The 24,676-nt window shown below is 45.2% G+C and overlaps 1 protein-coding gene across 1 annotated transcript in view; it reads left to right on the plus strand.

The window, feature by feature from the left end:
* Window positions 1–24,676, plus strand: part of LOC141271241 (opsin-VA-like) — a 120,803-nt gene that overhangs the window by 43,386 nt on the left and 52,741 nt on the right. Inside the window, exon 2 of the mRNA XM_073681358.1 lies at window positions 15,913–16,123. Within this exon, the coding sequence (XP_073537459.1) occupies window positions 15,913–16,123 (211 nt within the window). The remainder of the gene's footprint in view (window positions 1–15,912; window positions 16,124–24,676) is intronic.

Consider the following 24,676-nt stretch of genomic DNA (forward strand, 5'->3'; position numbering starts at 1 on the left):
TTCCATTTTTATTTATATATAATATAAATGTGCTATGTATGTCTGCTATCTGCAATTATATATGGTATACTGTACTGCACAACACAACTGATGGTCCCAACCCCATTTATAAGGCAAGAAATCCCACTTATTAAACCTGACAGGGCACACCTGTGAAGTGAAAACCATTTCCCGTGACTACCTCTTGAAGCTCATCCAGAGAATGCCAAGAGTGTGCAAAGCAGTCATCAAAGCAAAAGGTGGCTACTTTGAAGAACCTAGAATATAAGACATATTTTCAGTTGTTTCACACGTTTTTGTTAAGTATATAATTCCACATGTGTTAATTCATAGTTTTGATGCCTTCAGTGTGAATGTACAATTTTCATAGTCATGAAAATACAGAAAAATCTTTAAACGAGAAGGTGTGTCCAAACTTTTGGTCTGTACTGTATGTGGTATGGATACGTGTTATCAGGAATTCTATATACAGTGGGTACGGAAAGTATTCAGACCCCTTTAAAGTTTTCACTCTTTGTTTCATAGCAGCCATTTGGTAAATTCTAAAAAGTTCATTTTTTTTCTCATTAAAGTACACTCTGCACTCCATCTTGACTGAAAAAAAACAGAAATGTAGAAATTTTTGCAAAAAAGAAAAACTGAAATATCACATGGTCATAAGTATTTAGACCCTTTGCTCAGTATTGAGTAGAAGCCCCCTTTTGAGCTAGTACAGCCATGAGTCTTCTTGGGAATGATGCAACAAGTTTTTCACACCTGGATTTGGGGATCCTCTGCCATTCTTCCTTGCAGATCCTCTCCAGTCCTGTCAGGTTGGATGGTGAACATTGGTGGACAGCCATTTTCAGGTCTCTCCAGAGATGCTCAATTGGGTTTAGGTCAGGGCTCTGGCTGGGCCAGTCAAGAATGGTCACAGATTTGTTCTGAAGCCACTCCTTTGTTATTTTAGCTGTGTGCTTACGGTCATTGTCATGTTGGAAGGTGAACCTTCTGCCAAGTCTGAGGTCCAGAGCACTCTGGAAGAGGTTTTCATCCAGGATTTCTCTGCACTTGGCCGCATTCATGTTTCCTTCAATTGCAACCAGTTGTCCTGTCCCTGCAGCTGAAAAACACCCCTATAGCATGATGCTGCCACCACCATGTTTCACAGTTGGGATTGTATTGGGAAGTTGATGAGCAGTGCCTGGTTTTCTCCACACATACCGCTTAGAATTATCACCAAAAAGTTCTATATTTGTCTCATCAGACCAGAGAATCTTACTTCTCATACTCTGGGAGTCCTTCATGTGTTTGTGAGCAAACTCTATGCAGGCTTTCATATGTCTTGCATTGAGGATGTAACGGGTCTGGGAGGTGAAACCTCTGAGCAACTATACAGGGGGGCGGTCCTTGTAAGGAAGCGGGTGGCTCCCAGGGAAGACGGGCAGGTAGTCACGGCAAGTGACAGGGACAGTCTCTGGGTAGAAGGGCAGGTAGTCACGGCAAGTGACAGGGACAGTCTCTAGGTAGAAGGACAGGTAGTCACAGCAAGTGACAGGGACAGTCTCTGGGTAGAAGGACAGCAGGCAGGTGGCTGGTGAGCGCTCCCAGGTGAGCGGTCGAGAGTCTCTGGACAGGCAGGTGGTCACGGCAAGTGACGGCAGAACCTCCAGGTAGACTAGCAGACAGGTAGCAGGTGGATGCTCCCAGGTGAGCGGGCAAGAGTCTCTGGACAGGCAGGTGGTCACGGCAAGTGACGTCAGAGCCTACAGGTAGACTAGCAGACAGGTAGCAGGTGGACTCTCCCAGGTGAGCGGGCAAGAGTCTCTGGACAGGCAGGTGGTCACGGCAAGTGACGGCAGAGCCTCCAGGTAGGCTAGCAGGCAGGTAGCAGGTGAGCGCTCCCAGGTGAGCGGGCAAGAGTCTCTGGACAGGCAGGTGGTCACGGCAAGTGACGGCAGAGCCTCCAGGTAGACTAGCAGACAGGTAGCAGGTGGACGCTCCCAGGTGAGCGGGCAAGAGTCTCTGGACAGGCAGGTGGTCACGGCAAGTGACGGCAGAGCCTCCAGGTAGGCTAGCAGGCAGGTAGCAGGTGAGTGCTCCCAGGTGAGCGGGCAAGAGTCTCTGGACAGGCAGGTGGTCACGGCAAGTGACGGCAGAGCCTCCAGGTAGGCTAGAAGGCAGGTAGCAGGTGAGTGCTCCCAGGTGAGCGGGCAAGAGTCTCTGGACAGGCAGGTGGTCACGGCAAGTGACGGCAGAGCCTCCAGGTAGGCTAGCAGGCAGGTAGCAGGTGAGCGCTCCCAGGTGAGCGGGCAGGCTGGTCCATAGACAGACTGACAGGTGTCGGAAGGCAGGCCGTCGGACCGCAGGCTTGCAAGCAGGTAAGCGGATATCAGGCAGATATCAAGCAGGAATCTGGCAGGTGACAGGCAGGTAACAGGCAGGAATCTGGCAGGTGACTGGCAGGTAACAAGCAGGAATCTGGCAGGTGACTGGCAGGTAACTGGGAACGGGACCTGAGGGCTGAAGCAGAGTGAAGGCTTTGCAACAACATTGCTCGGGCACCTCCATTTTGGAGGAGGTGCCTTATATATGGTGAAGTCCTCCGGCCATTGGCCGGGGACTCCTTAGGACGGCGCGCGCGGCCCCTTTAAGAGAGGGGGAGCGCGCGCGCGCCCTAAGCACCGTGGCCAGGAAGCAGCGCGCGCTGCCAGCAGAGCGGGAGGAAGATGCCGGGCACGGAGCGGAGAGGTGAGGGGAACAGCGTCCCTGCCTAGCAGGAGGCAGGGACGCCGACGCTACAGAGGAGAGGCTTCCGTCGGGCCACTCTGCCATAAAGGCCCAACTGGTGGAGGGCTGCAGTGATGGTTGACTTTTGGAACTTTCTCCCATCTCCCTACTGCATCTCTGGAGCTCAGCCACAGTGATCTTGGGGTTCTTATTTACCTCTCTCACCAAGGCTCTTCTCCCATGATTGCTCAGTTTGGCTGGACAGCCAGGTCTAGGAAGACTTCTGGTGGTCCCAAACTTCTTCCATTTAAGGGTTATGGAGGCCACTGTGCTCTTAGGAATCTTGAGTAATGCAGAAATTCTTTTGTAACCTAGGCCAGATCTGTGCCTTGACACAATTCTGTCTCTGAGCTCCTTGGGCAGTTCCTTTGAGCTCATGATTCTCATTTGGTCTGACATCCACTGTGAGCTGTGAGGTCTTATATAGACAGGTGTGTGCCTTTCCAAATCAAGTCCTATCAGTTTAATTAAACACAGCTGGATTCCAATGAAGGAGTAGAACCATCTCAAGGAGGATCACAAGGAAATGGACAGAATGTGACTTAAATATGAGTGTCTGAGCAAAGGGTCGAAATACTTATGACCATGTGATATTTCAGTTTTTCTTTTTTAATAAATTTGCAAAAATTTCTATATTTCTGTTTTTTTTCAGTCAAGATGGGGTGCAGAGTGTACTTTAAAGAGAAAAAAATTAACTTTTTAGAATTTACCAAATGGCTACAATGAAACAAAGTGTGAAAAATTTAAAGGGGTCTGAATACTTTCCATACCCACTGTAGTACATGTGATACTAGTGATACTTTATTCTCCCTGCAGCCGCTCGTCACCAGTCGTTGGGGTGGTGCAGAGAAGCAGCCACAGTCACGGCTCAATATACTGTTAGCGGAGCTGCAGTCACTCCCCAAAACTTTGATTGGCAGCCAGCTCTGAAGCACGTGTGCATGCAGCATGTGTGTATAGGAGGCTGTCAATTAATGTGTCAGGGATTAACTGTAGTGTACTCACAGTATAGTCAGTAGTGACTTTAACAGCTCCCTGCACCACTCCAATGCTAGAATTGAGTGGCTGCAGGGAGGATAAAACTTAATTTCCCCCCTGTAGCTGCTACATTCAACAGTTTTATAGATAAAGTGGTTTAGTGCTCCAGATGTTTGTAAACAGACTTTTAAATTGATAAATTTCGACTTTTTTAAAAAGTCGCAAAAGCACACCAGTAGAGGTGGAGTAGAATTTAGAATAAAAGTTCTAGACAGAAAAGTTATATCTCAAGATGCACCAAATGTACAAAACATAGGGCGAAATTGGGTTCAAAACCCAATAACTTTGAACTTAAAGTGTAGCTCTTGTTTCGGGAGAACTTGCAGTAGAATTTTTTGTCTGCCTCCAGCTCCTCCTCTCTCCATAGAACTTATGAGCACCAGCTTTCATCTCTACCTCAGCAATGTGAAAATCTGTCCTAACTGAATATCAATCTTACCACAGAATACAGAGTTTACAGAGTGAAAGATCAGTCCAGGAGAGGAAAAAATCAGATTTCTCTCATTACATATATTACAAAGTTTCATATTTTCATGTGTATTATTGTTTTATGAAAAAATAAAAATATTCAAATGACTTTAACTCTTACTCCAAAAAAATGTCTTTATAAATAACTAATAATACATGACACCCATAGAATGCATTATAAAGTGGTAGAACTTCTTATTTGTAAAGTGATTCCATCACATGGTAACATGGTGAGGATGCAAAAAGTTGTAAGTTCATATCATTATTGGGGACAGTAGAAGAACTTCACCAAAGGCATTAAAGGTGTCTCAGTCATTTTTCCCTTAAACCCTCCTAAATATGTGCGTAATGTAGTGCAAGAATATTAAAATACTTCCCAATTGCCGTCTTCTCCAGTTTCCAGCGCCGTCCAGTTACTCTTCTGGATGACACAATTGCTCTTTATCTTTGCCAGCTCACACAGCATCTTTTATGTGGTGTGGTGCTCCATAGACTTAAATTAAGAAAGCGACTTACATATAAACCCCTGTGCGATCTGACTAGTCTGTTTTCAGGTCACATTGATAAGTACTTTAATACACTTACTGTAAGATAGGTTCACACGTTGCATTTTGTTTTTGCAAAACCTGATACCATTGCTTTCTATTGGTGAAAAAAATGCTGCAAAAACCCTGCAAAAATGCTGAAACAAGTGACACTGCAAATTTAAAAAATTCAGCAGTTTTCCAATTCAGGAAAAAAAGAACCAATGTGTGTATGAGATTTTTGAAATCTAATAGCTTTTACTGGTACTGTAAAACGCAGCTTTTAATTTGTATAAAAAAAAGTAGCAAAAAAACCTCAGTAAAAACGCATCGTGTCATCATAGCCTAACACTAGATTCAGGCTCGGACTGGCCCACTGGAGAACAGGGGAATTCCCCGGTAGGCCGCCTACCCTCCTTCATGAGTAGTAGCTGGCACAATGCACTTAATAGAAGCATAGGTAAACTTGTGAATGAACGTACTCTAATATTTGCATGTAGTTGAACAGTGGGTTCCCAGAGTCAATATTATTGGTGGTCCCTAGGTACCCTAGTCCAACACTGACTACTTTACATACATAATTAAGACTGATTAGGAAATTAAATCGCTGAGACATCTTCTTTAATATATTTGAAAGTATATTCTAAAAACGTCCATATGTAGAGAGAAGGATCATTTAATAGGTTATCTGGGGTCTCTGGGGATGAGTAAATGTTTGAAAATTTGTCTCGCCATCAGTATTATGGAAATATATTTATTTCACATAAGTGAGTAGACTACAAATACTATTCCATAGTAGAAAATGTAGAAGAATGTACAGTAGTACATATGTACACTATTTCTTAGGGACAGGACATATAGCGATTTTTTTTTTCCAGTCATGTGGTGTTCACTTTAGACAAAACTGTACAAAATCATATCTTAGAGAGCAGACAAGAGTTTACTTGTTACATGTCTGATTTTATATGGTTTTATAGCTTTAAAGGGAATCTGTCAACAGGTTTTTTGCTACCCCATCTGAGATCAGCATAAGGTAGGGACAGAGACCCTGATTCCAGTGATGTGTCACTTACTGGGCTGCTTGTTTTTATTTTGATATAATCACTGTTTTCTCCGCTGCAGATCTGGCAGTTCTCTAAATGCTGAGCTCTATATAACCCCGCCCACACCGCTGATTGGCAGCTTACAGTGTATACTGTGCATAGGCAGAAGGCTGCTGATTAGTGGTGGGGGCGAGCTTATTCAGAGCTCTTGATGAATATGGAGAACTACCTGGCAGCAGGTTTATTTGTCATCTAGTAATAATCTCCAGCTGATAAAACAGTGATATACAGCCATGTTCGAAAGTGTTGGCAACCTTGAAATTGTTCCAGAAAATGAAATATTTCTCCCATAAAATTCTTCCAATTACACATTTTGTTATACATACGTTTATTTCCTTTGTGTGTATTGGAACAACACAAAATAACAGAAAAAAAGGCAAATTGGACATAATTTCACACAAAACCCCAAAAATGGGCAGGACAAAATTGTTGGATCCTCAACTTAATATTTGGTTACACATCCTTTGGAATAAATAACTGCAATCAATCCTATAATCCTATAACCATCAACAAGCTTCTTACACCGCTCAACTGGAATTTTGGACCACTCTTGTTTTGCAAACTGCTCCAGGTCTCTCATATATGAAGGCTCCTTCTCCCAACGGGAATTGTAAGATCTCTCCACAGATGTTCAATGAGATTCAGATTCTGACTCATTGCTGCCACTTCAGAACTCTCTAGTGCTTTGTTTCCATACATTTCTGGGGGCTTCTTGAAGTATGTTTGGGGTCATTGTCCTGTTGGAAGACCCATTGCCTAGGACGCAAACCCAGCTTTCTGACACTGGGCACTACATTGCGACCCTAAGTCTTTTGGTAATCTTCAGATTTTATGGTGCCTTGCACACGGTCAAGGCACCCAGGGCCAGGGGCATCAAAACCGCTGCAGACATCTTTGAACCTCTGTAAAAGTAATAGCGTATAGATAGGAAGCTAAGATAAGGAAATAGCTGTAGGATTAGGAAGTACAGTAGGGGGCACTGTAGCTTAAGAAATGGGTAATAAGTTATATACAGTAAGGGAAGGTTCATAGTTATTGTGTTTAGGGAATTTCCCACATGGGAGGGGAAGTTATAAAGAGGGGAGTATTTCCTGGTTCAGGCAGATAGGGAGTATAGATAAGAAAGAGTAATGTTGAAGATTGTGAAGGAGGAACGACTGAGTAAAAGCAGATTGAGCCAAGGCGCTGGATAACACTGAAGAGTACAGGACTGGTGGTGAAGCAGCATGCGGGTGGTAGCTATTAAATTCAGTGGATCTTCCCAGGATATCCGGGGCCTACGGCCCAGATTAGGTACGGTAGCGGGTGCCTGAATCCCCTTCCATAAGGGGAAGCCGGATGGGGAAACACGTCAGAAGAGTGGGCCCGAGAGCATGGGAGCTGCAGGGATGGAAAGAGCATCTCCGTGGGCCAGTAGTGCAAGAAAGTGAAGGGAGAGCTCAGGATGAACAAGTGAACATGTACTGTGCTGTATCTGCGAATGATTATATGAAGACAAGTAAAGTTGAGTTATGGAAAAAAGAAACAGAGTCTGTCAATGAATGTGTGGTAACTGCTAGATTCGGGATTGTGGAATGAGCCTGATCTTCAAGCTCAAAAGTGATGTTATACAGTACACACAAGCTACAAGACGGAGAGGACATTATCTACTCTTTGTGGGAGACCTGGTTGTAAGAGAACAACAGCCCCTCACCACTACTACAACCCTGTGTCCCTCACACCCCCACCATATTTAACTGTAGGCACTGTGTTCTTTTCTTTATAGGCCTCATTCCATTTTTGGTAAACAGTAGAATGATGTGCTTTATCAAAAAGCTCTAGCTTAGTCTCAACTGTCCACAAGACATTGTCCCAGAAGGATTTTGTCTCTGTCTCAGCAGTGGGGTCCTCCTGGGTCTCATTTCTCATTTCATTTCATTCGAATGTCAACAGATAGTTTGCACTGACATTGATGCACTGTGAGCCTGCAGGACAGCTTTAATGTCTTTGGAACTTGATTGAGACTGCTTATCCACCATCCAGACTATCCTGAGTTGCAACCTTTCATCATTTTTTTTCTGCAATCCATGTCCAGGGAGATTAGCTACAGTGTCATGGGTTGTAAACGTCTTGATTATGTTGCGCACCGTGGACCCGTGGACAAAGGTACATCAAGATCTCTGGTGATGGACTTGTAACCTTGAGATTGTTGATATTTTTCACCAATTTTGGTTCTTAAGTCCTCAGACAGTTCTCTTCTCCTCTTTCTGTTGTCAAAGCTTAGTGTGGCACACACAGACTCACAATGCAAAGATTGAGTCAACGTCTCCCCTTTTTATCTGGCTTGAGGTGTGATTTTCATATTGCCCACACCTGTTACTTGCCACAGGTGAGTTTGAATGAGCATCATGTGCTTGAAACAAAGTTGTTTACCCACAATTTTGGAAAGGTACCAACATTTTTGTCTGGCTCATTTTGGGGGTTTTATGTGAAATTATGACCACTTTGCCTTTTTTTCTCAGTTTTTTTTGTGCTGTTCCAATACATACAAAGGAAATGAACATATGTATGACAAAACATGTGTAATTGCAAGAATTTTCTGGGAGAAATGCTTAATTTCCTGGAACAATTTCAAGGGTGCCAACACTTTCGGCCATGACTGTAAAAAAACTGCAGCAAGGAGCCGAATAAGTGACACATTGCTGAAATCAGTGTCTCTGTCTCTATATTATGCTGCTCTCAGATTAGATGACGAAAACCTGGCACCAGATGCCCTTTAACTAATGTAACAGAATGTCTACTGCTGTACCTCTCTACTACGTTCTTGCATCAGACAGCATAATTACGTCCCAGGGATGTTGCACGTGTGGAGTAATATACAGCTGAGCTTCTCCTAAAACAGCAGTATAGTTCTTGATATCCTCGTTCATCAGCAAGCATTTGTCAGCCTATTGTCCTCATTCAGCACGATAATGGGGCTCCAATGGTTTGCTATGGCAACCAGAGGTCTAACCATGGCCTCCGTGTTTACCATGTCCTAAAACTCATTATATAATGCCAGATGTGGGGTCTGATAGGCCTCTTGTCCTTATAACACTGACAGGCTGACATACAGTTCTGCTCATTGTTATTGGCACCCATGAAGTTTAAGTTCATAATGTGGAATATCTTCTGAAAAAAATGAATCAAGTGAAACAGTATTTTTTGTATAGAGCACTCGTGTTAAATACAAAAGAACAAATGATAAACAATAATTTAAAACAAAAAACAATGGGAGGAAAAAATAGAAAAACCTAAAGCTTGCTGTGTCATTTAGTATGGAAACACATTTTGACCTGTGGTAAATCACAAAAGAGATTCACCTGTGATTAATTGTCGGTGCCTATGTGACATGAATTAGCCAATGAATGATTACTTCAGTGTTTCAAAAAGTCACATGGTAGGCCCTGTTCCTTTGTCACCATGGTGAAGACAAAGGAGCTGTCTGAGGACATCAGAACTTTTATTATTAGCAAACACAAGACTTCCAAAGGTTGTAAGGCCATCTCCAAAGACCTTGGCATCCCAGTTTCAACAGTGCGCAATGTTATTATGAATTTTTGCCATGCATGGAACCATCAAAAACCTCCCTGGACATGAGGGAAAGAGGAAAATTAACAAGGGATGTCTTCCAAGGTTGATGCGAATGGTGGAAAAAACACCATGTCAAACATCCAGAGACCTGAAGGCCAACCTGGAACAGTCTGGGGTCATGGTTTCAACAAGTACCATACGCCGCACACTAAACCAAACAGAGCTTTATGGGCGAAGGGAAAGGAAGCAAGCATTGCTGAAGAAAAGACATAAAAAGGAACAACTGATCTTTGCCAAAGAGTACCTTGACAAACCAAAATCCTTCTGGTGTTATGTTCTGCTACCAGAGCTAAGGAAAGAGAGGAGATCTGTCCCTACGATAGAACTCAGCTTTATCCCTACGATGTAACAGGGAACCTGATCCTGCGATCAGACCTGTTAAAGTCCTAAGCTAGTCTGTACGGAGACCTATAGATGTGGGGAAGGAATCCCTACAAGTACTAAGGACTGGGAGGAAAATGGGACACCTCCTAACAGAAATAGTAGCAGACAGACAAACAAACAAAATATATAGAACACTGAGGTCCGTAGACCAAGCAAACTAACAGAGTTAGATACAGAGCACAGGCTAGCTAGAAAGTAGTTATACAATGAAGTCCAGCAAAGCCAGAAGGGCGGAGCAGGATTAAATAGGCCAACAAGGTCATGTGACCAGCAAAGGAAAAAAAAACACTAAGAGCAAGGTTCTAACAGTACCCCCCCTTCTAAGAGGATCCTCCGGATCCCCTAGGACCAGGCTTATCAGGAAATCTCCTGTGAAACGCTCTGATAAGTCTGGACGCGGAAACATCATCCGACCTCACCCAAGAGTTATCCTCGGGTCCGAAACCTTTCCAGGCCACAAGATACTGCAAACTACCTCTATACCGTCTAGAGTTAAGGATGCGAGAAATTTCATATTCCCCGTCCTCCACCACCGGAGAAACAGAGGCAGAGGCGTCACAATCCGATACAACAGCTTTTTTCAACAGAGAGACATGAAATACCGGATTAATTCTCCAGGAGGTAGGAACCTCCAACCTAACAGCAGATTGGTTGACAACCTGAAGCACCTTAAAGGGCCCTACAAACTTGGGACCCAATTTCTTAGAAGGAATCCTCAACCGCAGATTCCTAGAGGACAACCAAACCATGTCACCAACAGCGAACAAAACCTCCTGTCGTTTCCTATCAAAGTAGTCTTTAGATTTTCTGTTGGCCTCCTGAAGATTACCACGCACATCCGTCCAAACTCTCTCCAAATCACCGGAAAAATTCTCCTCCTCAGGCACGGCAGATCCCAACTTGGAGAACGACCCAAACGACGGATGTCTCCCAGAACAACAAAAAAAAGGCGAACAACCAGCAGAAGAAGATGTATGATTGTTCAGAGCAAATTCAGCAAGTGGCAGAAACTCAGACCACCCCTCTTGATTGTCTGCCACAAAACAACGCAAGAACTGCTCAACATCCTGGTTTTTCCTTTCTGTCTGGCCATTAGATTCAGGATGATATCCGGACGAGAACGACAAATGAACTCCCAACCTGTCACAAAAGGCACGCCAAAAACGAGCCACGAACTGAGGACCCCTATCAGAAACAATGTCAGTAGGAACGCCATGAAGTCTGACAATTTCCTTGACAAAGGCCTTAGCGAGAGTTTTAGCGCAGGGCAGTTTGACGAAGGGAACCAAGTGACACATCTTGCTAAAACGGTCCACGACCACCCAGATGACAGTAAAACCCTCAGAGGGGGGAAGGTCAGTTATAAAGTCCATAGCCAAATGTGTCCAAGGAGCACTGGGAACCTCCAAAGGACAAAGCAACCCCGCAGCAGGAGTATGTGAGGACTTAGATCTAGCACATATAGTACATTGACGCACCCACTTAATGACCTCCTTCTGCCATCCAGGCCACCAAAAACTGCGACCCACCAGTCTCTTGGTCTCAGAGATTCCGGGATGACCTGCCAACCGAGATTCGTGACACTCAACAAACAAATCTCTCCTAAAGGTCCCAGGCACAAACAACCTCCCATGAGGAGTGTTAGATGGGGCATTCTCCTGTGCTTTAAGAATCTCATCTTCCAAAACGGAGTCCAAAGCAGCTATCACAACACCTTCTTGTAAAATGTTCTCCTCTTTCTCAGCACCGACTATGGGAGAAAAACTGCGAGACAAGGCATCCGCCTTAACATTCTTAGTACCAGGGATGTAAGTAACGGAGAAATTAAACCGCGAGAAAAACAGTGCCCACCTAGCCTGACGGGCATTCAGGCGCTTGGCAGCATCAAGATATATCAGATTTTTATGATCCGTAAGAACCTGAACGGGAAATTCCGCACCTTCCAAGAAGTGGCGCCAGTGTTCAAATGCGAGTTTAATAGCCAATAATTCCCGATTACCAATATCGTAATTCAGTTCAGTCTCCGAAAATTTTTTTGAAAAAAAGGCACAGGGATGTAATCCATCCCCGTTATCCTGAGACAATACTGCGCCAACCCCCACAGAGGAAGCATCAACCTCAACCAAAAACGGCTTAGTCACATCAGGCTGCATAAGGATGGGAGCAGAGGTGAACCTCTCCTTGAGATACACAAAAGCTTCAATAGCCTCAGAAGACCACTGAACCGCATCAGCACCTTTCCTGGTGAGATCGGTCAGAGGTTTGACAATACTAGAAAAAATTTTTATGAATTTTCTGTAATAATTGGCGAAACCTAAAAACCTCTGTATCGATTTCAAACCAATAGGCCTAGGCCATTCCTGTACAGCTTGAACTTTAACCGGGTCCATCTCAAAACTTTCGCTGGAGATAATGTAGCCCAAAAAACTAATTCTCTGTACAGCGAACTCACATTTCTCCAGCTTAGCAAAAAGTGAATTGTCCATTAACAACTGTAATACCTCACGTACGCTCCGCCAATGAGACTCCAGATCCGGCGAATAAATCAAAATGTCATCCAAATACACAACCACATTTTTGCCGATCAAAGGTCTAAGGATGTCATTAATAAGATTCTGAAAAAATGCAGGAGCATTAGTAAGACCAAAAGGCATAACCAGATTCTCAAAATGACCCACAGGAGTGTTAAAAGCAGTCTTCCATTCGTCACCCTCCTTCATGCGCAACAGATTGTATGCCCCCTTAAGGTCAATTTTAGAGAACCACTTGGCCCCCATTAACTGGTTAAATAAATCAGGAATCAATGGCAGTGGGTAAGGATTGCGTACAGTAATTTTGTTAATCTCACGAAAATCCAGACAAGGACGTAAACCGCCGTCCTTTTTTTTTACAAAAAAAAATCCAACCGCCACAGGAGACTTAGAAGGCCTAATGTGACCGGCGGCCAAACTTGTCTGTATGTATTCCTCCAAAGCCTTCCTCTCAGGAATAGTAAGGTTAAATAAACGACTTTTAGGAAGAGTCGCTCCAGGGACAAATTCAATAGAACAATCATAGTCTCTATGGGGAGGCAAAACCTGCGATTCCTTCTCAGAAAAAACTCTCCAAAAATCCTGAATAGGAACAGGCAATTCTCCCCTATCCAAAGCTGCAATACGCCCGTTACAACACTTGTCATAACATTTATGGCTCCAGGATTTAATTTCACTGGTAGACCAATCCAGTACAGGATTGTGAAATTTTAACCAGGGCAATCCCAATATTACTGGAGAAGGCAAGTTATTCAAAACTACCAAATCCAATTTCTCATGGTGAACACCATTAATAGTGAGAGGAAATTCACAGACCTTGAGAGTAATATTCTTCAAAGGGGAACCATCCACAGAAACCACAGCAATGGGGGATGATAAAGGTTCGGGTTTTAAATTGAGTCTTTCCAAGAATCCCCCATCAATTACATTCAGAGTAGACCCACAATCGACAAACACCCGAAATTCCATTAATTTTTCCTGAGCAATCGTGGAAGCAGCTAAAAATACACCCTTGGAATTTAAACAGGCAATACGGGCATGACTGACCATTTTTTTTTCTTTCTTCATACGAAGCTCACAGCCTTTAATCAAATGACCAGATTTTCCGCAATAGAAACACAAGCCTTCAAAAAATCTACGGTCTTTTTCTTGAGAGCGAGGTGCCACCGATCCAATCTCCATCGGTTCACCACTGTTAGTACACACATTCTCATAACCAGAAACTGACATAGCAGAGGATTTGCTCTCATTAACCCTTGCACGCAGTCTCCTATCCACCCGTATAGCTAATTGCATAGCCTGTTGCAAATCTTCAGGTGTAGGATAAGCAATTAGCAGGTCTTTAACCCTTTCATTGAGCCCAGCAAGAAATAGACTTTTCAGAGCAGAATCGTTCCACCCTGTTTGAGTAGACCATCGACGGAAATGAGTACAATATTTTTCCACATTACCTGATCCCTGTCTCAAACGTCTTAACTCAGTCTCAGCTGATGCGACACGGTCAGGATCATCATATAATAGCCCCAAAGCAGAAAAAAACTATCCACTGATCTGAAGCATGTATCACTAGGTTGCAAAGAAAAGGCCCACTCCTGAGGCTCTTTGCGCAAAAGTGACATTATGAACCCTATGCGCTGGGATTCATCCCCAGAGGACTTGGGTCTCAAATGAAAATACAATAAGCAAGCATTTTTAAATGAAAAAAATTCTCGGTGTTCACCAAAAAATAAATCCGGCAAACATACCTTAGGCTCCAAGAAATGTGCTCCAGGACAGTTACTCACGTGCTGACGGAGCTCGGCCACCTCCAGAGAGAGTCCCTGCAGCCGATGAGCCAAATCCTGAACCGACACCATGATGGAACAGAAAAATCTTTCCTTAGAGAATTTGCAGGCTGGACTTACTGTTATGTTCTGCTACCAGAGCTAAGGAAAGAGAGGAGATCTGTCCCTACGATAGAACTCAGCTTTATCCCTACGATGTAACAGGGAACCTGATCCTGCGATCAGATCTGCTAAAGTCCTAAGCTAGTCTGTACGGAGACCTATAGATGTGGGGAAGGAATCCCTACAAGTACTAAGGACTGGGAGGAAAATGGGACACCTCCTAACAGAAATAGTAGCAGACAGACAAACAAACAAAATATATAGAACACTGAGGTCCGTAGACCAAGCAAACTAACAGAGTTAGATACAGAGCACAGGCTAGCTAGAAAGTAGTTATACAATGAAGTCCAGCAAAGCCAGAAGGGCGGAGCAGGATTAAATAGGCCAACAAGGTCATGTGACCAGCAAAGGAAAAAAAACACTAAGAGCAAGGTTCTAACATCTGGGAAAATGTTCTGTGGACATCTGTTTACACATGGCGCAATGAAGCTTATAAGAAAAATAACACCTTACCAACAGTTAAGCATGGTGGAGGATCCATAATGCTGTAGTGTTGCTTTACTGCGTCTGGTACTGGAGGCCTTGACCGCATCACAGGAATCATGAAATCAGAGAATTATCAAGAGATGTTAGAGCGAAATGTCCTAACCAGTGTAAGAAACCTTGGTTTGAGTCGAAGATCATGGGTCCTCTAGCAAGACAATGACCCAAAGCACACATCCAAAAGTACACAGGAATGGTGGAAAAAGAAAAAATGGACTGTTTTAAAATGGCCAGCAATGAGTCCTGACATCAATCCCATTGAAAATCTTTGAGGTGAGCTGAAATCTGCCATTGGGAAAAAGAACTCTGCAAACATCCAAGAGCTTGAACAAACTGCAAAGGAAGAATGGGCGAAAATTCCACCTGAGAAGTGCAAGAAGCTTATAGATGGCTACAAGAAACATTTGGAGGCTGTCAGCAATGCGAAAGGATGTGCAACAAAGTATTAATTATGGGTCCCTTTATTGCTGCATATGCTGTTTATTCTGTTTTTTATTTGAAATTGCAACATGGAAGTTGAAAAACAATGTTTTATTGTTGTATTACTTTGGACCACTAATTAAAAAATCCTGAGGCTATAACTTTGGTACATTTCCATTTATTTCTGAAGATATTATACAGTCTATGAAAAAAATGAAGGGGTGCCAATAATGGTGAGCAGCACTGTAATACAACTACACTACATAATTAGTGCAGTTTACTATCTATACATTCAAAGGAATGCATTTTCAAGCCCTCTTGTAGGATTAATAAATATTGTAAAAACAAAAAAAAACATTTTTACTGTGTTTCAAAAAAGTTAAAAATAAAATAAATAACCATAATCGAACAGACCCATATTTTAAAATATATCATTAATCCCATTACGAAAAATAAATATATAAGAATTACAATATCAAAATTGCTGGGGTTTTTTCATCCCTCCTACTAAAAAATAGATTAAAAATATATATAAAAATGTATATGTATTACATTGAAGATCAATCAACGCTATTCAGGATTGTAATTGCTTGTGAAGATTTTGAATTTCTTAAACTTTTGTCTTGCTTTTCAGGGATTGTAGCTTTATGGTCCTTGTCGATCTTGGCCTTTGAGAGGTATGTCGTGATTTGCCGGCCGCTAGGAAATCTGCGTCTTCGTGGGAAACATTCAGCCATTGGTATCCTGTTTGTATGGGTTTTCTCTTTTATTTGGACAATTCCTCCAACCATGGGATGGAGTAGCTACACAACAAGTAAAATTGGAACCACTTGTGAACCCAACTGGTAAGAAACTTTTCTTTTTTTTTTTGTTAAAACTAGTGTTGAGCCACCCCCGTAGTGTTCGAGTTCGGTTCGGTTCGTCGAACACCCGTGTGTTCGCCGAACTGTTCGTCGAACTGTTCGTCGAACACCTTCGAACACCATTAAAACCAATGGCAGGCAAACAAAAACACATAGAAACACATAGAAAACACCTTCAAAGGTGTCCAAAAGCTGACAAACTGCTCAGAAGACACAACTAACACATGGAAAAGTGACAAGTACATATAGTCATGCGAAAAGAAAAGAGGTGGAGGAGTAAAAGGAGGGGGAGACACAGATATAGGCATGTCATGCCCTTCTAAAATCCAAAAAGTGAGAAGCCGAGATGGCCAGTCCGCTCCTGCCCGTGCCACCTCCGTGTCGCCGGGTTTGTGCCAGAGCCGCGGTGAACCCTGACGGCCAGCCCCCCTCTCCCAATACTGGTGCCTGTCCACTGGTGGGTCGAGAGAGCCCCCCTGTGGTGGAGGCAGCTGTAAGCTTTTTAATTTAAATTGTCCCTCTAATTTGAATGAATACACTTTAAATCCATTTACAAGGATCTATTGGAGGGCAAGTCTCATGCCAGCAGCCGCGTAATTCCAGCTCCAGTAGCGTCCACTAAAGCTGCTGCAGTTAAAAAGCTTTTATAAGGATCGAGCTCGGCTGTCCACCACAAGGCATCCTAGTGCCAGTCCCAGCCCCTATGCCTTGGGGTGCCTCCTGATGCTCTTCACTAAGTATCCCGTGGTCCCGAAGCATTTCCTTTGAAAAAATTAAGTGTCCAAACTACAGGTGGTGTAGCTTGCTTAACAGCCGGGATAATCCGCTGACTAGCAGACACTGCTACTAGGCACAAAGTATTTCCTGGGCTAGATGCAGTTAAAAATTTGTAAGTAGATACTCTCGTTGGATGCTGAGAAAGCATTCCATAGAGTCTCCTGGCACGCCATATATGATTCTCTTAAAAAGCTTGGGGTAGGGGTCTAGGGGACCATTTTATAGCCAAAATCACGGCCCTGTATCACAATACGTCACCTAGGCTGAAGATAAATGGAACTGTAGCACCGAGGGCTCGGTTGCTACAGACGTATTGCACCTCACCCAGAGGTGTGATATCTCACTCTCAGATAAGGATGGAGTGTGGATCAGGACCCGACACCTGCATGCATTACACCACATTGCCGTGGGGCAGGGCGACCAATATGCCCCTGAGATGGGCACGACAGTCCCTGTCCCTGGCTGGAGTGGGGGGAGGGAACACTGAGGAAGGGGAACCCTGCAGTGCAGGAGCAGGGAGGAAGCAGTTCCTGGGTGCATTGAGAAGGGAGTATAAAAGGTGGGCACCATCTTAGTTCAGTGCAGAGAAGTCTGAGCAGAAGTGGCAGGGAGCAGGGGCTCTGCATGAGCTCTGCTCCGGAGGCGGGCCTAGTAACAGAGGCCCAGGCCTGCAAGAGGGAGAAGGAAGGAAGAGGAGCGGAGAAGGCTCCAGGAACGAGGAATGAAGGGATCCCAGGGGTGCGGACGGGCGAGTCGCCACCGCACGCCCGAATCCACCTGCGTGGAGGGGTCAGGCCAAAGGGGGAGACCGGTCCCCGAACTAGTGGAGGCAGGAAACGACCCTCAGCTAGAAACCGGAGGCTCTGACATTTTATGTGGCGCAGCCCCTTGCTCCACCCGCTAGGAAGGCACCACATAGGGTCAGGGAAACTGGCGCCAAGTTTACCAAGAGGAGGCCCGAGGCAGCCGGACAGAAGTGTTGGTAAGAAAGGCCAGACAAAGGACACACAAAGGGGGTCCTGTGAAGCGCTCCAAAGTTATCTGGGAGTTGTCTGAGCCCCTCACCTGGTGAGCACAGTACGACGTGGGCAGCCGTTACCTGCAGACGTGGTCTGGATAATAAGAACTGTGAGTAAAGGCCCTGAACTGCATCACTGACTCCGTGTCGTTACTGCTGCTGCCCTGCACCATCACCCCCATCCTCCGCATACACTGCCCTGAGGCTATACTCCTCCCGTGGGGAGTTATGCTACGCTCTGCTGCACCCACAACACCAGCCTTAGCGGTCTGCCCTGTAGCGGCGGTTCACTCTGACCGCAATCCACGGGTGGCGTAGTCGGACATTTAAACATCAAAACCACATAAATAGTTCCGCCACTGGTTTGACCGCCCTGAGCCACGGAACCGGATCGCCGCCACGAAGACTACAACCACCAGCATCCACCAAAAAGGGTCCGGCTCCGGGTGTCCCAAGGCCCAGGGGGTGCGTCAGAACATTTTCATCACCTTTCACAATCACCAATGGGACAAGGCAGGGATGTCCTCTGTCCCCTCTCTTATACATCCTAGTGACGGAGCACCTGCTCTCATCAATTCGCCATAACCCCAATATTAGGTAGATTGAGGTGGGAGGCACCGAGTACAAGTGCTCTCTATTTGCTGATGATGTCCTAGTATATATCACTCAATCACATATATCCATCCCTGCTGTTATGGCTGAAATAGATCACTTTGTTACATGGTAAAATTTTAAAATCAATGCAGCGAAGTCTGAGGCCCTCGATGTCTCCCTCCCTAAATCCATATAGGATTCCATCCAGTCCAACTTTCCCTTTGCCTGGCCCTCACAGGGTATCAAATACTTAGGAATTCCTATTCATAGAGACCTCTCCCATCTATGTTATCTTAATTTTGGGCCCTTTATTGAACAATTCCATACAGACCACGGTTGGCAAGTTAGAACTGTAAGATTCACTACGTGAACCACTGGTGTTTTGTGGAAAAGCACATGTACACCGCGTTCCAAATTATTATGCAAAAAGTGTTTAGGAGTGATAAGGGAAGAATTTGTTTGTTTGTCAGTTAAACTCATTGATGGTGATGTGTGTCAGGGCTCTTTATATCACTGTAAGCAATTGCAGACACCTGTGCTAATTAGTTTGGCAGGTGGGTCCAATGAAAGGCAAGACTACTTAAGAAGGCTCTCTCACATTATTAAGCAGCCTACATTTTCTGCCAAAATGGGAAAGAAAAAGGATGTGTCGGCTGCTGAGAAGCAACAAATTGTGGAGTGTTTAGGTCAAGGCATGACTACAATCAACATTGTGCGATGATCAGGATGAAGTGTCTTGGCAATCAAGAAGTATGTAGCTGATTCACAGTACACACGTGTGCGTGCTGATAAGGGCAAATTGAGGACTCTTTCCTACAGGCAATTACGTCAGGTTGAAACAGCAGTGGCAAAAAAGCCTTGTCATAGCAGCAGACAAGTTTTTGAAGCTGCTTGTGCCTCCAACGTCCCCCGAACAACAAGATGCAGGGTCCTTCAGAGGTTTGCAGCTGTGCATACGCCATCCTGTCGACCTCCTCTATCCACTTCACACAAGCAGAAACGGCTCCAGTGGGCCAAACATTACATGAAGACTGATTTCAAAACTGTTTTGTTCACGGATGAGTGCCGTGCAGCACTCGATGGTCCAGATGAATGGAGTGGAGGATGGCTGGTTGATGGACACCCCACGCAAACACGGCTACAGCGCCAACAAGGAGGAGGTGGAGTAATGTTTTGGGCTGGAATCATGGGGAGAGAGATTGTCGGCCCCTTTAGGATCCCTGAAGGCGCTAAAGATGAACTCCATAATGTATGTGGATTTTCTCAAACAGCTCTTCCTGCCATGGTTCAAGAAGAAGAACCGTGTATTTCACAGCAAGATCATTTTTCTGTATGATAATGCACCATCTCATGCTGCACATAAAACATCTGCATCTCTGGCTGATATGGGCATAAAAGGGGACAAACTTATGGTGTGACCCCCATGCTCCCCTGACCTCTACCCCATTCAGAACCTTTGGAGCATCATTAAAAGGAGTGTCTATGATGGCGGGAGGCAGTTCACATCTAAGCAACAGCTCTGGGAGAGTATTCTGTCCTCATGCAAAACAATTGAAGCAGAAACCATCCAAAACCTGACAAATTCAATGGACGAGAGAGTTCAGAAGCTCCTTTCGAACAAGGGGTCCTATGTGAAAATGTAACATCACCTAGAATAAAGTTTTGAGTTGAAAACTGTTTGATTTCAGTTTCTAACAACCTGCTAATGCTTATAATTTCAAAAATGACCATTTTTTTGGTCTTTATTAAAATGAAAAGGTTGATTGAAAAGTTTGGGGGATCTAAGAGTGTGGCAACCCAGTAGTCATGATTACTTCGAATTCTGACAATATGAGGGTCATGCTGCAGGTAGTGCAGCAAGAAGGCACTTATGTGTCTTGCGCATCTCGGAGTCCCAAAATTATTTTCCGGGCTAGATGCAGCTAAAAATTATTTTTAATTTTAAATCTGGTGAAGCTTATTATAGATGGCCTAATAGGATCAGTGCTGCACACTGCTACAAAGCCCAAATTATTTTCCAGTCAAGATACAGATAAACATGATTAGTAATTTGAAAGCTTAAAACGGTTGGTAGGGTGATTTTAACCAATCATCAAGCTTTTACTCTCCCCAGGATGACACAGGGGTAGAAAAGTCGTTTCGGATCCATGATTTGTTTATCTTTATGAACGTGAGTCTGTCTACATTATCAGTGGAGAGCCGCGTGCGCTTATCTGTCAGCACACCACCAGCAGCGCTGAACACACGTTCAGACAGAACGCTGGCTGCGGGGCATGACAAGATCTCCAAGGCGTAAGTGGCTAGCTCCGGCCATTTATCCAGATTGGAAGCCCAAAAAGAGCAAGGGTCCAGTGACACAGTCGTGGCTTCAATGTTTACTTGGAGATACTCCTGTACCATCGTCTCTAGGCGTTGACTATGTGTCAGACTTCTTGTCTCCTGTGGCCTTGCAAAGGATGGGCTAAAAAAGTGGTGAAATGATTCCGCAAAATTGATGTTACCAGCAGATACTGTGGTTCTGTTACGGTTTGAGTGCTGAACACTTGACGGTCCCACGGTTGGCAAGTTGGAACTGTGAGATTCACTACGTGCACCACTGGTATTTTGTGGAAAAGCACATGTAAGATTCTGCAACAGTCTCTGCTGATACTCCTGCATGCGTGCATCCCTTTCTATGGCAGGAATAATTTCTGCAAATTTACTTTTGTACCGGGGATCTAACAGTGTGGCAACCCAGTAGTCAGGATTATTTCTAATTCTCACAATTCGAGGGTCATGTTGCAGGTAGTGCAGCAAGAAGGCACTCATGTGTGTTGCGCATCCAGGAGCACCAAGTCCCTGTTGTGTTGGTGGCGAGGTAGCAATCATGCTTCCTTCCTCTGTCCTCTCCCCCCAACCTCGCACAACAGAAATGTGATCAAGGTCTCCCTCATCTGATGAGTCTTCCATCAGTTCGTCCTCCACTTCTTCCTGGGCTCCTGCACCTTCCTCACTAGTTTGGCTGCTACCATGCGCCCTGGTAAAATCATCTCCCCCACCCTCACATGCCTGCCGCCTTGGTGCTGCCGACCGTCTGGACCTTGCAGATGTTAGCCCTTCCGCATACAACTCCTCCTCCTCTACTTCCTCCACCTCCTCTTGTGCCACCACCTGACTCCGAATTCTGTTTAACATGTGCTCCAGCATGTAAATCACCGGAATAGTCATGCTGATAATGGCATCGTCAGCACTAAACATCTTCGTCGCCATTTCAAAACTGTGCAGAAGGGTGCATAGGTCCCTGATCTGAGACCACTCCTCCAGCGTGATTTGCCCCACCTCTGAATCTCGTTGGCCCAGGCTATACGTCAGAACGTATTGCACCAGGGCTTGTCGGTGCTGCCACAGTCGCTGCAACATGTGCAGAGTTGAATTCCACCGGGTAGGCACATCGCATTTTAGCCGGTGAAGTGGCAGGCCCAACGACTTCTGTAGAGATGTAAGTCGCTGAGCTGCGGGATGCGAACGGCGGAAGTGAGCACACAGCGACCGTGCCCTCTGCAGAAGGCCATCTAGTCTGGGATAGTGGGCTAAAAATTGCTGGACAACCAGGTTCAACACGTGAGCCATACAAGGCACGTGTGTGACATTGCCCCGGCGAAGGGCCGCACCCAGGTTTGCAGCATTGTCGCACACGGCCTTCCCTGGTTTCAGGTCCAGTGGAGACAACCATTCATGAAATTGGTTCTCCAGAGCTGACCACAACTCCTCAGCTGTGTGACTCACATTTCCCAGACATTTCAATGTAAAAACCGCCTGATGACGTTGAGCCCTACTGCCAGCATAGTAAGGAGGTGTGCAGGATCCCTTCTGCGCAGTTAGAAAGCTTGTGGCATGACCAGACAGGCTTTGGGTGCAGGTGGAAGACCGAGAGGAGGTTGAGGAGGCAGAAGCAGTGGAGGAAAAATGACATAAAGAGGATTGACGCACAACTCGTGGGGACGGCAAGACTTGGACAGCAGCCCCTTGTCCTGCTGTCACCATAGTTACCCAGTGCCCAGTCAGCGACATGTAACGCCCCTGTCCATGCCTACTCGTCCAAGTGTCTGTGGTGAAATGCACCCTGTCACACACAGAGTTTCTCAAAGAAGCGGTGATGTTGTGTGCGACATGCTGGTGGAGCGCAGGCACACCTTTCTTTGAGAAGTAGTGCCGACTGGGCATCTGGTACTGGGGCACTGCGACGGACATAAGGTCTCGAAAATCCTCTGTGTCCACCAGGCGGAAAGGCAGCATTTCTGTAGCCAAGAGCTTGCAGATGGTGAAATTCAACCTCTTAGCTTTCTCATGGCTAGGAGGAAATGGTCTTTTACTTGTCCACATCTGAGGGACCGAGGGCTGGCTATTGTGCTTAGACGGGGTTGATAAGGGTGTCCCCGGCAAACTGCCGGTCTGTGAGGAAGATGCAGGCGGACATGTTAGGTTGCCTTGATCCAAAGGTGGTGCTATCGATGTCGGACCGCGCTCAAGACCAGCTGGTGTTACCACCTCCAAAGAAAATGATGACCTGCCAATCACGCTGGCTGTTGCGGGTAAAGAGGTGGCAGGTCTGCGCCCCAAAACAGGTGTGACTGCTGTCCCCCCAGTCACAGAGGATGAAGAGGCCGCGGATGCACAAGATATGGCAGACGGTGGTTGGCCCGGCCGGCTAGACCGCATTGTAGCACACTGAGCTTCCCACTGCAACTTATGCTTCATGTCCATGTGCCGGTTCATGCATGAAGTACTCAAACTATGTATTTTTTGGCCTCTACTTAGCTTTTGCTGACAAATGTTACAGATAACACGAGTTGGGTCATCTTTATCGATCTGAAAAAATGCCCAGGCTATGCAAGGCTTAGCACCCATGCGACCTGAAGAGCCACCACGACTTGTGGTGAGAGGCAGAGTTGTGTTTGAGGATGCAGTTGTTGACGTGCTTCCAGTACTACGTCTCTGTCCAGGAAGGCGCAACCTGACCTCGTCGTCACTAGCATCTTCCTCCACCTCCTCTGCTGACCTCATCTCTTGGCTGACTGTGGGTTGACAGTAAGTGGGATCTCCGACCTCATCATCATCACCCTGTGCGTTATCACACCCGTCGTCCTCAGAGCCAACCTGTTCCTGCCCTGACAAAAAACTAAAGTTGTCGCTCCAATCAGGTATTTGAGTCTTATCATCATCTTCCTCATTGTCTCCACCAACAGGAGTTACAGTTTGGGAATGAGGGTCTACATTATGGTCAGAACCTTCTGCGTCTGGTCCTGGATCCGACTCATAAAGATTCTGGGCATCAGTGCAGATCATTTCCTCGTCTGGATTCACAGAAGCGCTGGAGTCGACCTCTGATTCCCAGGCTATAGTATGAGTAAACAGCTCTGCAGACTCAACCATCTGTTCTACCTCATACTCAGACGGGCAGCTGGAGATTTGGGAGCTGTGAGGAAGCAAGTGCGATTTGGGTGACACCTTTGAGGACTGGAGTATTTGTGATGTTGAAGTTGATGTGGAGGAGAGCCCACTTAAAGGAGCACTTGATATCCGTTGAAGCACCTGCTGTTTTTGTGCCTCATCTGGAATTTGTAGCGATTGGCGTGGCCGTAAGAAAGGGATCTTATCACATTGTCCGCTAAAAGAAGTAGACATTTTAGTTTGGCTGGAAGATGGTCTTTCTTCTGCACCTACCCCACGGACACAACCTTTTTTCCCCTTCCCAACACGCCTATTCCCCTTTCCACCAGAAGCAGGCCTTTTTCCACTCATTTTGGTGGTTAACTAATTCACAACTCTGGAGTTGTTTGCACAAAAAAACAATGGATGGTAACCGAGCAGAGCTGAGTGGCCAAACTGTGGTATTAGGCCAAAACTATTGGCTGGGTTAGATGCAGAAAAAAATTATTTTTAATTTGCAACCTGATGGAGGTCAGTATAGATGGACTAATAGACCAAGTCCCACACACCGCTAGAAGCCCAAATATTTTTTCAGAGCTAGATGCAGAAAATTTTTTTATTCAATTTGCAACCTGATGGAGGTCAGTATAGATGGACTAATAGACCAAGTCCCACACACTGCTAGAAGCCCAAATATTTTTTCAGAGCTAGATGCAGAAAAAAATTATTTTTAATTT

This window comes from Phyllobates terribilis, unplaced genomic scaffold (assembly GCF_046119375.1).
Source record: "Phyllobates terribilis strain yellow unplaced genomic scaffold, ASM4611937v1 Scaffold_5__5_contigs__length_657084704, whole genome shotgun sequence".
In the NCBI taxonomy this organism is placed as follows: Eukaryota; Metazoa; Chordata; class Amphibia; order Anura; family Dendrobatidae; genus Phyllobates; species Phyllobates terribilis.